Source organism: Sphaerodactylus townsendi, linkage group LG01, assembly GCF_021028975.2.
Source record: "Sphaerodactylus townsendi isolate TG3544 linkage group LG01, MPM_Stown_v2.3, whole genome shotgun sequence".
Classification (NCBI taxonomy): Eukaryota; Metazoa; Chordata; class Lepidosauria; order Squamata; family Sphaerodactylidae; genus Sphaerodactylus; species Sphaerodactylus townsendi.
In genome coordinates this window covers 5,182,578-5,198,484 of record NC_059425.1, presented here as the reverse complement: position 1 = coordinate 5,198,484, position 15,907 = coordinate 5,182,578, and the positions used below count along the sequence as shown (strand labels likewise).

Here is a 15,907-nt window from a genome sequence, read left to right as displayed (position 1 = left end):
GTGCTCCGGCTTCCACTCGGGGCGCCCGGCTGAACTTTCTTTCCTGGCAGCTCCAGCGTGGGACGACAGGATCCGGCTCATGTTACGGCAGCAGCCAGGGGGCTTATGTAACCGCGAGGGCCGGCTATTTTGGAGCAGGACGGAAGACCCTTTCTCTGCCTGCCCAGCTGGGTGGGAATTCCCTCGGGGCTGTTTTGCTCACACCTAAGGACACCGCCAAGTTGCTTCAGAGAGGCCAAGTCCCAGGGGGGGACCCTGAGGGGACAGACCGCTTGGAAGGGGGAGGCGAAGGCAGCTGAAGGGTCTTCACACGGCCCCTGTGCCCCCCCCCCCAATTTGGCAGCAGCACAGACCAGAGTACCCACGGAGCTCTGGGGGATTGTAATTGAGCAAATTCTGCCCCCCACATCCCCAAAGGGTTAGTGGGCGTGGCCGGCACCTCTGTCCTCTCCTCATGAGGGGGTTCTCTCCCTTTCTCTGAGCGAAACACTCACAGCACCCCCACTTGGGGAGGAGACCCTGCCCAGGACCCCGTCAGATTTCTTCTTCCAGAGACTGGTGGTCCTTAGAGGGGAGGGGCTAGCAGAAGTGGCCGCCACGTTTTGTCCAAGGAGGGATCTGAGCGGAGTTTGAGGAGGTTCCTGCTTTGGTGAGACCACAAAGAGGGAAGAGTCTGGCAAAGAATCCCGGACTATCTGCAGGGGGCGGGGGGGAGGGGGAGGGGAGGTCACTTGCTAGCAGTGGTGTAGGAGGAGCAGCAGTGGCGTAGGAGGTTAAGAGCAGGTGTGTTCTAATCTGGAGGAACCAGGTTTGATTCCCCACTCTGCCGCCTGAGCTGTGGAGGCTTATCTGGGGAATTCAGATTAGCCTGGGCACTCCCACACACGCCAGCTGGGTGACCTTGGGCTAGTCACAGCTTCTCGGAGCTCCCTCAGCCCCACCCACCTCAAAGGGTTTTTGTTGTGAGGGGGGAAGGGCAAGGAGATTGTCAGCCCCTTTGAGTCTCCTGCAGGAGAGAAAGGGGGGATATAAATCCAAACTCCTCCTCCTCCTCCTCCTCCTCCTCCTCCTCCTCTTCTTCTTCTTCTTCCTCCTCTTCTTCTTCTTCCTCTTCTTCTTCTAGTGCTTGACTGAATGAGAGGGGGGGCCAGGCGACCTCCCTTTGGCCAAAGCTGGCTCCCCACAGACCCCCCCCCTGGCTGGTTCTCACGGAAAGAAATGCCAGGGTCCCATCATAAAGGGAGCACGGACTCTCAGGCAGTCGCGTACTGGGCCTGAATGGCGCCCGGGCCAAGGCTGGCTTCCCAGTACCCCCCCCCCCGCCCAGCTTTCCGCGTCCCCCCTGCCCCACTTCCGGGAGCCAGCAGGGAGGCTGGGGGAGGGCGGGGCTTGGGGCGGGGTTTGGACGGGCGGCTCAAAAGGCCAGCTCCTGGCCTCCTGGGCTGGCCTGCCGCTGAGCCCCGCCCCCTGGCCTCCCTGCAGGCCGGCTTCTGGTCTTTGGCCTCTTCCTCTTACAGGGCCAGGCAGAGGGAAGGCTTCGGTCTGCGTGTGTGTGTGTGGGGGGGTGATTTTGCGCCCCCCCCACGTCACCAGATAGCTGGCGCCTGGGGACATGGGCTACCGCATGTCCCTCTGGCATAAGGTGACCAGATGGTCACCTTTGTGAACCGGGATGGGGGGTAGGCAGCATGCGCACGCAGCCGCAGGAACCCACTGCCTTCTGGGACGCTGCTGTTTCCCGCCCTGTCACAGGGCGGGAAACGGCAAGCCCCAAAAGGCCATGCTCCTACGGCCGTGCGCGCGGGAGGCTGCCACACTGCCTTGCGCCCCAGAAGGCAGTGCGGCAACCTCCCAAAAATTGGGACAATTGAAATAACCCGCGGGACGCGGGACATATTGTTTGAAGGCGGGACTGTCCCGCCAAAAGCGGGACGTCTGGTCAGCCTGCTCTGGCAGGTACTCCCTTAGGAGCTCTCAGGAGCTCCTCTGCCCAGTGGCTCTACGGGGCTCCTGAACTCAGACCCAGCTGCTGCGCTGCAGAGCCTCGTGGCTGCCCTTTGAAACCCTCCTCAGGGACAGAAGGATCTTGCCGAGCTCTTAACTGGGGATGCCACACTCCCGTTCTGCCACTGAGCCACGAACCACCCCCTCCGGTGAACTCCTCACTCCGGTGGACAAGAGTTGGGCGGCTGAGTGCGGTCTCCAGGCCAGCCTTGACCAGTTAGTGGCTGTCCACCCACGACCCCAGGGAATGGCCGGACTCTCCAGGGGAGGGGGAGAGGCCCCCAGGCGCCCCGCGGAGACGGCCCCTTCCTTCCCCCCGTCTCAGGAGGGAGGGCTGGTGTGGGAACGACTCCCCAAGCTGGCCTTGGCCCCGTGTTCACGCGCTGTGTTCCCGGGAGGGGCCGCTCTGACTCACGTTGTCATTGGCGGGTTCGTCCTCCATCACGGCCTGGATGCTGTAGGCCAGGAAACAGAGGATGGCCCCGATCCACAGCAAGATGGAGAAGCCGCCAAAGAGTTGCCGGCAGAACTTGACCCACTCGGGCGTGGTCGGGGGAGGCGTCAGGGCGTTGGGGCCGTCTCTGGCCAGAATCTCCGCCGCCCGGGTGTTGGTCAAGCCCTGCGTGGGGAGAGAAAAGGAAGCGCGGGGAGGGGGGCAGAGTGGAGGGTGGAGGGTTATATTTCAGTCCCAGAGGAAAAAGAAAGACCCCCCCCCCCGTCCCAGGTGCAAGAGCTCCGTTAGCGCAAAAGCAAAAGGGAGACTTCTTGGCCCACCTGGTTCCCGCAGGTGTCTGTTATAAATACCTTACAGGGGGAGGCAGTAAAATTGAACTGGGGGGGGGGTTCCCACAGTCCTGACACACACATTTGCCAGAAAAGCACCCGACTGGGAGCTGAATGTTCCAGGCAGCTCATAGATCTCGTGGTGGAGAAGCCAATGGTGGGAGATCCTCATATGGCACAGGTGTCAAACTTGTGGCCCTCCAGATGTTATGGACTACAGTTCCCATCATACCCTGCCTGCTGGGAGGGCTCTCCCTCCTCCTCCTCCTGGGCAGCGGCTACAGCAGCAGAGTGCCTTGGGAGGACCGTGCTGTGGAGGCCGCTGGCATCCTTGGGAGAGAGCAGCGCGCCCACACGAGGCTGGCTTTCCCTAGAGGGAAGGCTGCCAGCATGCAGAGTCCCCTTGTGGGGCAGAAAAGGGGGTGCTGATCCCATAAAAAATATTTCTGGACCCAGAGAAGCAAGAAGAAGAAGAAGAGTTTGGATTTATATCCCCCCTTTCTCTCCTGTAGGAGACTCAAAGGGGCTTGCCCTTCCCCCCTCACAACAAACACCCTTTGAGGTGGGTGGGGCTGAGAGAGCTCTGAGAAGCTGTGACTAGCCCAAGGTCACCCAGCTGGCGTGTGTGGGAGTGCACAGGCTAATCTGAATTCCCCAGAGAAGCCTCCACAGCTCAAGCAGCAGAGTGGGGAATCAAACCCGGTTCCTCCAGATCAGAATGCACCTGCTCTTAGCTACTACGCCACTGCTGCTTAGCCACTACGCCACTGCTGCAAGGGGCCGCTCTGGCCAAGAATGATGCCCTCCAGTTTCCTCCGGCTGGGCATCTCTCCCTCTCTCTAGACTCCACTGATCTATGCTCATCTGCACTATTGTTAACTTCTGGGCTAGATTACTGTAGGACACTCCACATGGGGCCGCCCTGGAAGGCAGCTCAGAAGCTTCAGCAAGATACGACTGCTTACCTCAAGAGGCTGATTCTTACGAGTCAGGGTCTTAGTGACTTGGCTCATGCCTCCCCCCCTGGTACGAACGCCCTGGGCCCGCTCAGACGTGCTCCGGGTCCCCCTTTGAGCATTCCTTCCTCAAGGGCAGCCTTTCCCATCAGCCCCTGTTTCCCTCGCCAGAGGACGTTGCCAGCCCTCTCTGGTGGCCTTTGGAAGAGTCTGCAAAACAGCTCTATTTCCAAAAGCACTACCCTGCCTGCTCAAAGTGCCCCTTCGGAATAAGACGCCCCCCTTCCTCCCGAGTGTATCTGCTTGGGGCAATTTGGGAGAGCGTTGCCTCGGGAGGGTTCCGGGCTCGAATGGGGCAAGGTCCTGATTTCAAAGGATCTCTTGAGATCTGTCTGGTCTTTTTCTACAAAACCGCCCTGAGCCCTTTCAGGGAGGGTGGTATATAAGTGGAACTATTGAATGAATGAATGAATGAATGAATGAATGAATGAATGAATGAATGAATGAATGAATGAAAGTGGGGAACCGGGGGTCAAGTGAAACGAAACGGAGAGCGTGGCCAAGAGCGGCCGTCGAGGGACTCACCCTGGACAAATCCACCTCGTACTTCCGGCTGATTTCGTCCAGAGACAGTTTGTGGTCGTCCTGCAAGGGAGAAGTGGCACGGGCCAAAAGTCAAACTGGCACAAAGCTGAAAGACCGGGCATCGGTCTGAAATCCTAAGGCAGCGATGGCGAACCTTTTCGAGACCGAGTGCCCAAACGGCAGCCCAAAAACCCACTTATTTACCGCAAAGTGCCAACGCGGCCATTTAACCTGAATACTGAGGTTTTGGTTTAGAAAGAGGCTCTGGGGTGCGTTACTTGGGAGTAAGCTTGGTGAAGCAACCGTGCAACGCTTCGAATGGATGAATCACAACCCTAGGAGGGTTTACTCAGAAGCAAGCCCCATTGCCAGCAACTGAGCTTACTCCCAGGTAAAGGATCATGCTTTAGTTCTTCCCATGAAAATCAGTGGGGTTTTCCACCACCACCCCATGACAAACTCTGTTCGTGCGTGCCCACAGAGAGGGCTCTGAGTGCCACCTCTGGTACCCGTGCCATAGGTTCACCACCACTGTCCTAAGGGCACCACAAACCAGCAGCAGGGGGCGCACTCCTGCCCAGACTACCCAGGCCCCTGGTCAGCCCTTTGACCCCCAGACAGACTTGGGCAAGGCCTCCTGCACCCCCAAGTCCCAACCACCACACCCCACGTGATCAGGGGCCATGGGGTTTTGCCCCCCCCCCTTGACAGCCCAGCTTCCTGGATGCCCTTGGAGGGGGAGGCAACGAGGGGCTCCAAAGCAGAGGGCCGTTTGGGAACCTTCAAGGAGAGGAACCTTCTGGCAGCCCCCCCCGCCCCCCTCGCCCTTTCTCACCAAGTTGACTTCCTTCTTTAGCTCATCCAGCTCCTTCTCCTTCTGCTTCTTCTTGCCCCCTCCATTCTCCGGAGTGGCCCCCGGGGGGGAGTACTCGCGTCCTGCCTGCGGAGGGGAAGAAGAAGGTGTGAAGTCAGGCAGGCAAAACAGCCCCCTTTCCAGGCAGGGCAACAGAACCAGACAGGATCTTTGTGCCACCAGCGTGGTACGGTGGTTAAGGACAGGTGCACTCTAATCTGGAGAACCGGGTTTGATTCCCTGCTCTGCCACTTGAGCTGTGGAGGCTTCTCTGGGGAACTAGATTAGCTTGTGAACTCCCAACACATGCCAGTTGGGTGACCTTGGGCTAGTCACAGTTCTTCGGAGCTCTCTCAGCCCTACCCACCTCACAGGGTGTTTGTTGTGGGGGGGAAGGGAAAGGAGATTGTAAGCCCCCTTGAGTCTCCATACAGGAGAGAAAGGGGGGGATATAAATCCAAATTCTTATTTTTGCCTCAGTAAACACCATCTGTCTTGAAGATACCCCCACACCCCCTGGATTTTGCTGCTGCACATCGGGAATTTCCCCCAAACACAGGCCAAATATAACATCTGCAAGGCGTTATAAAACCCATTTTTTTTTGTGGGGGGAGGGGGGAACTGTTCCTGAAACGAGTTTGGCCTGTTTTATTCCCCTCAGCCCGGGATTTTTGGAAATCGTGAAAGCAGCGATCCTTTTGCACAGTCCCGGGTTGAAGGTGCTTTAGGTTCTGCACCGTCCACTATGTCAAGGAAAATCTGCCTGCCATGTTCTGAGCTCCTAACAGTGTATAAAGCAGGGGCGTACCGCTCACAGGGACACATAGTGTCACATGTCCCGGGGCGCACGTCATTTAGTCACAGGGGCGTGCAGAAAACTCAGATTTTGCCCCAGGCTCCATTTTCCCTAGATATGTCTCTGGTACAAAGTCTCCCAAGCACATTTCTCCCTGTGGCAGAGAGTATGTATAGATAATACGTATTGATGTATGTATTGATGTAACAAACCTTATTCAACTTTAAATTATTAAGGAGGAAATATTAGATTTAAGTAACAAAGACGAAGTATATAGATATGATGGACTAGTTTATATGTATCTCAGGTCATCTAGTTAGAATTTAATATACAAATCTCTTTCTGTATAAAACAGCAACAAGTATATATACTAAATAGATAGATCAAAATTGAACTGAATTATATGTATTAGATTATATGTATCCTAGCTGGAAGTATATTAGTTTAAAAACTGTAATGCATAAGTTAGAATGAGTTGTTTCTAAATGGATAGATTTTTTCATGTAATAATTTTATGTAAAAACTTATATGTAACAATTTCTGTTAATCCTGCAATAACTGAAATTCAAATTGTCAATTTTTCTTACTCAATAAAATTTACTTTAAAAAAAAAGAGAGTATGACCACCATCTAGATCAGGGGTCTGCAACCTGCGGCTCTCCGGATGTTCATGGTGTTCAATTGGCCATGGTGGCAGGGGCTGATGGGAATTGTAGTCCATGAACATCTGGAGAGCCGCAGGTTGCAGACCCCTGATCTAGATATACAGCCACACGTTCATTATGACCCAGCCGTTGCAGAGATGTCCCTCCCCCCCCCTTTTTGTGTGGTGTGCATGCACAGCTATGCAGGTGAAGCCGATCAGATTGTGGGACGATTGGCGTGGCTGCAGGGGCTCGTTTCTGTGTGCCTTCACATCGATGCATAAGTTGCAGGAAATAAAAGAGAGAGAAGCGCCTCCGTGTGAAGGCGCGAAAGCACTCCGGATTCCATGGGCTCCAGTCGCACGCACACGAACGGGAAAAAGGAGAAAGGTTTCCTTTATCATGATTGCAAGTCATTACACCTTTGCTGCGCAGAACCACCCATCCGTTCTTTGCAGGGACCTGGTAGAGGCTTCATAAGAACACAAGAAAGCGTCTGCTGGATCAGACCAGAGTCCATCTAGTCCAGCTCTCTGCTACTCACAGTGGCCCACCAGGTGCCTTTGGGAGCTCACCGGCAGGAGGTGAAAGCAATGGCCTTAAGAACATAAGAAAGAGCCAGCTGGATCAGACCAGAGTCCATCTAGTCCAGCTCTCTGCTACTCGCAGTGGCCCACCAGGTGCCTTTGGGAGCTCACCGGCAGGAGGTGAAAGCAATGGCTTCGACACCTCTTTCCCCCCGCCCCCACGGAGCGAGGCCTTGTTGCTCTTTGCCAGGGACCCTGAGAGCCAACTATTGGCTGCCGGCCTCCTTGTCCTCCTGGAGTGAGCAGGCACCCCCGTGGTTGGGAATGGGACCAAGAGGCTTGAAATCCCCCCTCCCTGCAAAGAGCCTTGAGGCTGAAGGTCATAAATGCAGCCACCTCAATGGGCTGCCTATAAAAGTGTGTGTGGGGGGGGGGGCAGCAAAGCCAGGGCGTTTCCTCTTTCAGAAAGCAAGCCCAGGTCTTCCTCGCTGTCCTGCCTTCGTGTGCCAACTACCCGGTGCCCAGCTCTGGCGTTCTGGCAGCGCTGCCCAAAGAGATGGCTGACAAACACTGTGTTGGATGCACAACGAGACAGACGGTTCTGTTGGACGGGCTTCCGTTAGCCCCGTGGCTAGCCAGCCACCAACACAGACCTCCGTTCCCACCCTCTGCCAGTCACCCAGCTCTTCCGGGATGACCCCCTGCCCATGGGGGCTTCTGTGGGGCTTACAGAGTTTGTTGGCAAGTGTCTTCCCTTCCCCCTCCCAGCACAACCTGGTCCCCAGAGCGAAAGACTGAGCGAGGGACCTCGCGATGTAAAGCAGACGTTCTACCCCTGGGCCACGGCCTCGCCAGCGCTACGGTGCCTGGTCTCTCTCGTGGGGCTCTGTGGAGGAAGCCCCCCGGGGGCACCCAGGGACAACTCTGGGCCCAGGGAGGGGGGTCTGTTGCTTTCCTCTCACGCAGGGAAACCTCTGGGGCCTGCCTTGGAAGGGGACATGCGGGGAGCGCCTTCCCAGGGCTGAAGGGAGACTCTTCATTAGCAACCCCCCCCCCCCATGTCTGGCAGCGAAAGAACCAAAAGAACTGCAGAAAACTGGCCAAGCCCCGGCCTGGGGGTGGGGACTGGGGGGCTGGGGGCTGGCTCAGCAGCACTGTTCCCAATCTATTCAGAGTGCTGCCTTTTCAGCAAGGCAGAAAGGAGGCTCTATTCTTACTCAGGAGTAAGGGGGGGTTTCCCCCCCACCCCACTTCCTTCTGCTTTGGGTTCTTGGCTGGGCCCAGGTCCCCCTCTGGCCTCTGGCTACAAAGAGAAGTTTCCTTTCCAGGACTAAGGAGGAGCTGAGGCAGGTAGGCAAGGGGCGCAGCGGCTGGGCAGGCAAATTAATTTAATTAATTAAGGAGGAGGAGGAGGAGGAGAAGGAGGAGCAGAAGGAAAAGAAGGAGAAGGAGAAGAAGAAGAAGAAGAAGAGGAAGAAGGAGAAGGAAAAGAAGAGGAAGAAGAGGAAGAAGGAGAAGGAGAAGGAAAAGAAGGAGAAGAAGGAGGAGAAGAAGAGGGAGAAGGAGGAGGAGGAGGATGAGGAAAAGAAGGAGGAGGGGGAGGAGGAAGAGGAAGAGGAGGAGGAGGAGAAGAAGGAGGAGGAGGAAGAGGAGGAGGAGGAGGAGGAGAAGAAGGAGAAGAAGAAGGATAAAAAGAAGGAGAAGGAGAAGAAGAGGGAAAAGGAGATGGAGAAGAAGGAAAAGAAGGAGAAGGAGAAGGAGAAGAAGAAGAAGAAGAAGAAGAAGAAGGAGGAGGAGGAGGAGGAGGAAAAGAAGAAGGAGGAAGAGGAAGAGGAAGAGGAGAAGGAGGAGGAGAAGAAGAAGGAGGAGGAGAAGGAGAAGGAGAAGGAGAAAAAGAAGGAGAAGAAGAAGGAAAAGGAGAAAGAGAAGGAGAAGGAGAAGAAGAAGGAAAAGGAGAAGGAGAAGAAGGAGAAAAAGGAAAAGAAGGAGAAGGAAAAGGAAAAGAAGGAGAAGAAGTTGAAGAAGAAGAAGAAGGAAAAGGAGAAGAATAAAAATAAGAATGGTCAAAGGTCTGGAGTCCATGCCCTATGAAGAGAGGCTTAGGGAGCTGGGGATGTTTAGTCTGGAGAAGTGAAGGTTACGGGGGGAGGGGGGGAGGGACATGATAGCTCTGTTTACATATTTGAAGGGATGCCATGTTGGTGAGGGAGCAAGCTTGTTTTCTGCTTCCTCAGAGACTAGGACACGGAGTAATGGATTTAAGGTGCAGGGAAAGAGATTCCACCTAAATATCAGGAAAAATGTTCCTGACCATCAGGGCTGTTCAACAGTGGGATGCGTTGCCTCTCTTGTGGTGGAGTCTCCTTCTTTGGATGTTTTTCAACAGAGGCTGGAGGAACATATGTCAGGAGTGCTTTGATGGTGTGTTCCTGCATGGCAGGGGGTTAGACTGGATGGCCCCTGGGGTCTCTTCCAACTCTATGATTCTATGATTTGAAGAAGAAGAGGAAGAGGAAGAGGAAGAAGAGTTTGTGAGGAGACTCTAAGGGGCTGACAATCTCCTTTCCCTTCCCGCCCCCTCCAGAACAATCCTTGGGGGGGGGGGTATAAATCCACCTCTTCTCTTCTTCTTCCACCCACCCCCCTGGGCAGCAGGCGTGACACACCAGGTGCTGCGGGGCCGCATATTTCTCTGGAGTGCTCACCCATTTCTGTGCCAGCCTGGAGGGGCTAACAGGAAGCAGTGGGGGCAGCAGAAGCATGCAAAAAGCCCCTCCCTTCCGTGCCAACCCTCATAAAACCCTAGCCGCTTTTTCTCTTCTATTTTTATACAAGGAAGAAGAAGGGAGGGGGAGTGGGGGGGGTGAGACGGTGGCATTTATTCCTGGTGGAGGCTGGTCTGGAGGTGAACTGAGGCCGTTCCGGAAGGAGGTCAAGCTGGGAGTGCACCAGCAGGGGCTGTGGACCACTCAAGCCATTCTGGGGACATCTGATTTGAGGGGAACCCAGTCAACCCGCCCCCCCCGCTTCTCCCCCCTCTCCCCCCTCCCCACCTCTGGGTCTCTGTAAGGTGACCCTTTGCTCGCAGCCGCTGTTCTTGGCAACGGGGCCGCTTTTCCACTAGTTCCAGCAACGAGCTCTTCTTTTTATTTTCCACTACGACATAAACATCTGCATCTCTCTCCCTGGACCAGTTCTTCTGACCCCCTAGGGCTATCTGGAGAGGGCCCAAGAAGAGGGGCCGGGCCCCGTCCTGGCTTCGCAGCCCCTCCCTGTCACTCTGGACCACGCTGCTTGATTCGAGCCCACTGGCACCCCTTTGGAGGGTCAGGCGCCTGAAAAAGGGATTTGCGACTCTCAAAAGCTCACAGCCTGAATATGTAGCTGGTCTCTGTGGTCCTTGCGGACGGCGATCGAGCTGCAGATCTGCAAGGTCGCTCTGTGACACCCTCTGGACCTCTCAGCCGGGATGCTGCGTCACACCAGCAAAAAGAAGCCGGCTTCCAGAGGGCCAGGCAGTGGGTCGGGGGGATGAACTGTCCTCCAAAAAGCCCTCTCCAGTTCTCCACAGCCTCTATTTCAAAAGGCCATCCATCAGGGCTTGGGTCTCAACAGAGTGTCCAGCTCAGAGACAGCCCTCGGCAAGACAGACCCGGCCTTTCTCCCCAAAAGGCGCTCCCAGCCGCAGGCAACATCCCCTACTTCTCCAAAACCTAGTCTGAGAAGAAGAAGAAGAAGAAGAAGAAGAAGAAGAAGAAGAAGAAGAAGAAGAAGAAGAAGAAGAAGAAGAAGAAGAAGAAGAAGAAGAAGAAGAAGAAGAAGAAGAAGAAGAAGAAGAAGAAGAAGAAGAAGAGAAGAAGAGTTTGGATTTATATCCCCCCTTTCTCTCCTGCAGGAGACTCAAAGGGGCTGACAATCTCCTTGCCCTTCCCCCCTCACAACAAACACCCTGTGAGGTAGGTGGGGCTGAGAGAGCTCCGAGAAGCTGTGACTAGCCCAAGGTCACCCAGCTGGCGTGTGTGGGAGCGCACAGGCTAATCTGAATTCCCCAGATAAGTCTCCAGAGCTCAAGCGGCAGAGCTGGGAATCAAACCCGGTTCCTCCAGATTAGATACACGAGCTCTTGACCTCCTACGCTACTGCTGCTCCTTGTTTCATTGTGAGAAACTTGTTCCATTGCTTAGACCCGTATCTCAGATCTGTGGTGCTGCTGAGGAGGGGATGGGGGGGGGGAGAATTTGGAGCCGGAGTCAACTTCCCCCCTGCCCCTCATCACAGTTACCAGCCAGAAAGACATTTTTATACAATGCAGTAAAAAGGAAGAGGTTGCTTTATGAAAGGGAGGGTCACGGTCCCATGGTCTCCAAGGGACAAAAATGTCAGGCAAGGATGTATTTTATCTCCCTCTCTCTTCAATCTGTACGCAGAGCAGATCATAAGGAAAATTGGATTAGATCTAGATGAAGTTTCACGATGAAGACCAGGAAAGGGATTTGGGCGTCTTAGTGGATAGTTCCATGGGAATGTCAACTCAATGCATGGCAGCTGTGAAAAAGGCAAACTCTATGCTGGGGATCATTAGAAAAGGAATTGATAATAAAACTGCAAAGATTGTCATGCCCTTATATAAAGCAGTGGTGCGACCGCACTTGGAGTCCTGTGTTCAGTTCTGGTCGCCACATCTCAAAAAGGATATCGAAGAGATAGAAAAGTGCAGAGAAGGGCAATGAGGATGATTGAGGGACTGGAGCACCTTCCCTATGAGGAGAGGCTGCAGCGTTTGGGACTCTTTAGTTTGGAGAGGAGACGTCTGAGGGGGGATATGATTGAAGTCTATAAAATTATGCATGGGGTAGAAAATGTTGACAGAGAGAAATTTGTCCTCTCTACTTTTCTCACAATACTAGAACCAGGGGCATCCATTGAAAATGCTGGGGGGAAGAATTAGGACATTGAATTAAAAGGAAACACTTCTTCAAAAACATTGATGTGATTGGGAGTGTTTTGGAATATGCTGCCACAGGAGGTGGTGATGGCCACTCACCTGGATAGCTTTAAAAGGGGCTTGGACAGATTTATGGAGGAGAAGTCGATCTATGGCTACCAATCTTGATCCTCCTTTATCTCAGGTTGCAAATGCCCTAGCAGACCAGGTGCTCAGAAGCAGCAGCCGCAGAAGGCCATTGCTTTCACCTCCTCCAGGTGAGCTCCCAAAGGCACCTGGTGGGCCACTGTGAGTAGAAGAGCTGGACTAGATGGACTCTGGTCTGACCCAGCAGGCTAGTTCTTATGTTCTTAAGTTGGAGTGAAAATTGGGGAAGGCACGAACAAATTGGGTTAGGCTGATGATGCCACATTGCTAGTGGCAGATAATAGCAGAGACTCGAAACGTTTCCTGCTGAAAGTTAAAGCAGAACTTTAGCTGCGGAGATTGTGGAAGGCTTTCGGTTCCTTGGTTCCTTCACCAGCCAAAAGGTTGCAAGACTGCAGCCAAGGAATCGGAAGGAGGCTGGAACTGGGGAGGATGTCCACGAAGGAGCTAGAAGGGATTCCTTAAGTGTAGGGACCTTTCACTGGCAGCCAAGATTAAATTCATGCCGTCCTATTCCCCGTTGCTATGCATGGGTGTGAAAGGTGGACAATGCTGGCAGGAAGGAAGTAGATTCTTTTGAAATGTGGGGTTAGAGGGGAGTGTTATGGGTGCCAAGGATTCTGTGGGTTCTAGATTGAGCCAGAACTGCCCCTAGAAGAGTGACTGGAAAAAGCAATCATGCTCGGAGAGGTTGAAGGCAGTGGGGAAGAAGGGAGGCCCAGGACGAGATGGGTGGACTCCATGAAGGAAGGAAGCCACGGGCAACTGCTCGGGAGAGACCTGGATCCACAGGGCAGCCAGGAGCCGGAAGCTACTTGATAGCATTTAACGCACATTGTATTGTCAAAGGCTTTCACGGCTGGAATCGCTGGGGTCTTGTGGATCTCTTCAGAGATCCTCTGAAGATGCCAGCCACGGATGCAGGTGAAACGTCAGGAGAAAAAATGCTACTGGAACACAGCCACACAACCCGGGAAACCCACAACACCCCACTTAACACACTATACACATTCCCCTGCAAGATTTATGGTGTGGGTCACTTCCTTTTACTACTCCGTATTGTCCCCTTGCGACCCACTTTCTGCATTACGGCCGACCGGGCCTACACAGGGGTTCGTATTTTGTGTTCATTCCCTCTCTCCTTGCCCCAATTCTGACTGCCGTTTGCCTGTTTCCCAGTTCTGCGTTGTTAGCAAAGATCCCCGGAAACTGGTTGAACTGCTGGATAAAATTTATAACCCCAATTTGAGTCTCCGGGAGGAATGTAGCCGGCTACATAATTTTTTTTTTAAAAAATTCCTCACTACAGCCCTGCCAGGTAGGCGAGTCTGCAAATGAGCCCCTGGCCCGAGGCCACCCAGCAAACTTCCAGGGCGGAGGACCGCTTGCTGAGGGCAACGGGGGGGGGGGGGAGAGAAGGGGTTTTGGATTCTGTGGAACCCCCCCTCTATTATTACTATTGATTGTTTCCTGATTGCTTACTAGACCTATATGACAATCATTAAGTGCTGTACCTTATGATTCTTGACAAATGTATTTTCTTTTATGTACACTGAGAGCATATGCACCGGAGACAAATTCCTTGTGTGTCCAATCACACTTGGCCAACAAAGATTCTATTCTATTCTATTCTATTCTCCCGTGGGCCTTCTGGCCATCTGCTCGCTCTCCGTGGGAAACAGGATGCTGCAGCTGCCCCGCAGGGCTCTTCCGTGGCCTTGAGTGCTCAAAGGGAAAGCCCGTCCCTGCATGAGTCCCTGTCTGGGGACAGAACACTTTGTCCCAACCGGACTCTAACTGGGCGGAGGCTCGTCCCCCAGTGATGGGGCTCTTGAAAGCCACGGTCTGAGAAGGCTCCCTGCAGAGTGTTGCTCGTCCTGGCCTGGCTGAGGCAGAGAGGTGGGCAGAATTCTCCCTCCTGTGCGGACCCCAGCAATGCCCTCCTGGCCAGCAAGAGACCCCCCCTCCCCACTGGCCCTCTCCTTGATGTGGCAACCAAAGGCCCAGGTCACATTTTGCACCCACACCCTGGCTCAGTCCCCCCCCTCCTCCTCTCAGGCCCTACAGACCCCCAAACTGACCACGGTTGTCCTCCCAGCTGCAAGTTTCTGGAGGATGTTGGGGGGGGGGGCTAGCAGCAGGATCCAGAACTGAGGGTCTGCGTGGAGCTCCTGGCCCAGGGGCCGCTGCTCCTCAGGTGTGGCCGCGCTCTACGCAACAGCTGGATCCATCGATCCCACTTTGTTTAACGTTCCTGCCTGACCCAAACACGGATTCTGAGCGCGCGGCGCGGAGGGGCGGAGGGGGGGAGGGGGGGTCCAGTCCAAGCGGCAGCAGCAGCATCATCCAGCTCCTGTGGGCGGCAGCGGGTGGGCCCTGCTTGTGCCATGATGATGCCCCCCCACAGAGGCAGCAGGCACCCCTGGCACGACGCCCCAGGGCAGGAATCCCGGGCGTGGGAGGGAGGGTCGCGGAGCCACGGAGCGGCCTTCTGCTGCTGCGACCGAGACACTGTCAGCCTGGCCTACACGCCCGGGCTGGCAGCCGCTCTGCGGGGTCTCAGGTGGGCGCTGGGGGAGGGTGTCTTTCCCTCCCCTCCCGCCTGCTCCTTTTAACTGGAAATGCTGCCAAGCAGAGGCGCCCAAAGCGGGGGGGGGGGGGGGGCTGTGGCTGCTTGCGCCCAGTGGTTGCGCTTGGCCCGCTGCACCCCCCCCCCCAGTCACCATTGGGCGCTGCTGCCTGAACTCCAGGACGAGGCAAGGAAGGGCCCTTTCAGCCACCCCCCCCCACCCCAATTCAATTTGGCATCCGAGCGGTGGGTCCGGACGGGCGAGTCCTGCCCTTCCCTGGGTTTTGGGCTCGGCGGGGGGCAGAGGGGGGCGCCGGACGGGCGAGGCCAGGGCAGCCTGCGTCGCGGCGCCGCCGCCTGTCTCCGGGGACCCGACGGCCGGAGGTGGGGGCACACGAGCCCCGCGCAGAGCCCGGGAAGCAGCCCCTCCCTGGGCCCGGCCCGACGAAGGAGGAGGAGGAGGGGGCTGCCGGGACCGCCCCTCCCCTGCTCCACGCTGGACTCGCTCGCTAGACGGGACGGGGCGTCCGGACGCTTCGCCGCGGACAGCCCGGCCTGCCTGCCTGCCTGCCGGGGGGTGGGGTGGAGGGGGTTCCTTCTGCCAAGCCTGACCCCTCCCGGGGTTGCCCCCCACCCATCCCCAGTTGCAACGCGGCGGCGGCGGGACTCGCTCACTCACCCCCTTGGCCATGGTGGCAGAAGCGCAGCTGGGCGAGAAGCGGGAGCGTCGGTGCCCCCTGCCCACAGCCTGGGTCGGGCCCGAGACCCTCGGCCGTCGGGCTTTAAATAGCCTTCGGCTCCGCTCCGCTCCTTCTCTGGGCAGGAACACTTGTTGAAACCGGAGCCGGAGGGCCGAGCCGCTCCCCCCGCCCCCTCACCGCCCCCCCTCGCGCGCTCAGCCGCCCTGCCCCCGGGGCTGGAGGCACGGCCAGAAAGGATAGGGGCGGCCGGGGACACCTCCCAGGCAGCGCACCCGCGGGGCTGTCCGGCGGGGCCCCCCCCCCGGGGCTGGGCGGCCAGAAGGGGATGGGACGGCCGGGGGACACTCCCAGGCGGCGCGGCCCCCGGGGCATCCCGGCCGGGCCGCCCCCCGCCCCC

General features: G+C 56.1%; 1 protein-coding gene across 1 annotated transcript in view; it reads right to left on the bottom strand.

Moving 5' to 3' along the window:
• The window catches only part of LOC125439894 (sodium/potassium-transporting ATPase subunit alpha-2-like), a 55,730-nt gene extending 40,051 nt beyond the window's left edge, over positions 1-15,679 (bottom strand). Inside the window, 4 exon segments of the mRNA XM_048509228.1 lie at positions 2,420-2,623; positions 4,329-4,388; positions 5,164-5,268; positions 15,489-15,679. Coding sequence (XP_048365185.1) covers positions 2,420-2,623; positions 4,329-4,388; positions 5,164-5,268; positions 15,489-15,500 — 381 coding nt within the window. The 5' untranslated portion in view covers positions 15,501-15,679.
• Between the last annotated feature and the right edge of the window lie 228 nt (positions 15,680-15,907).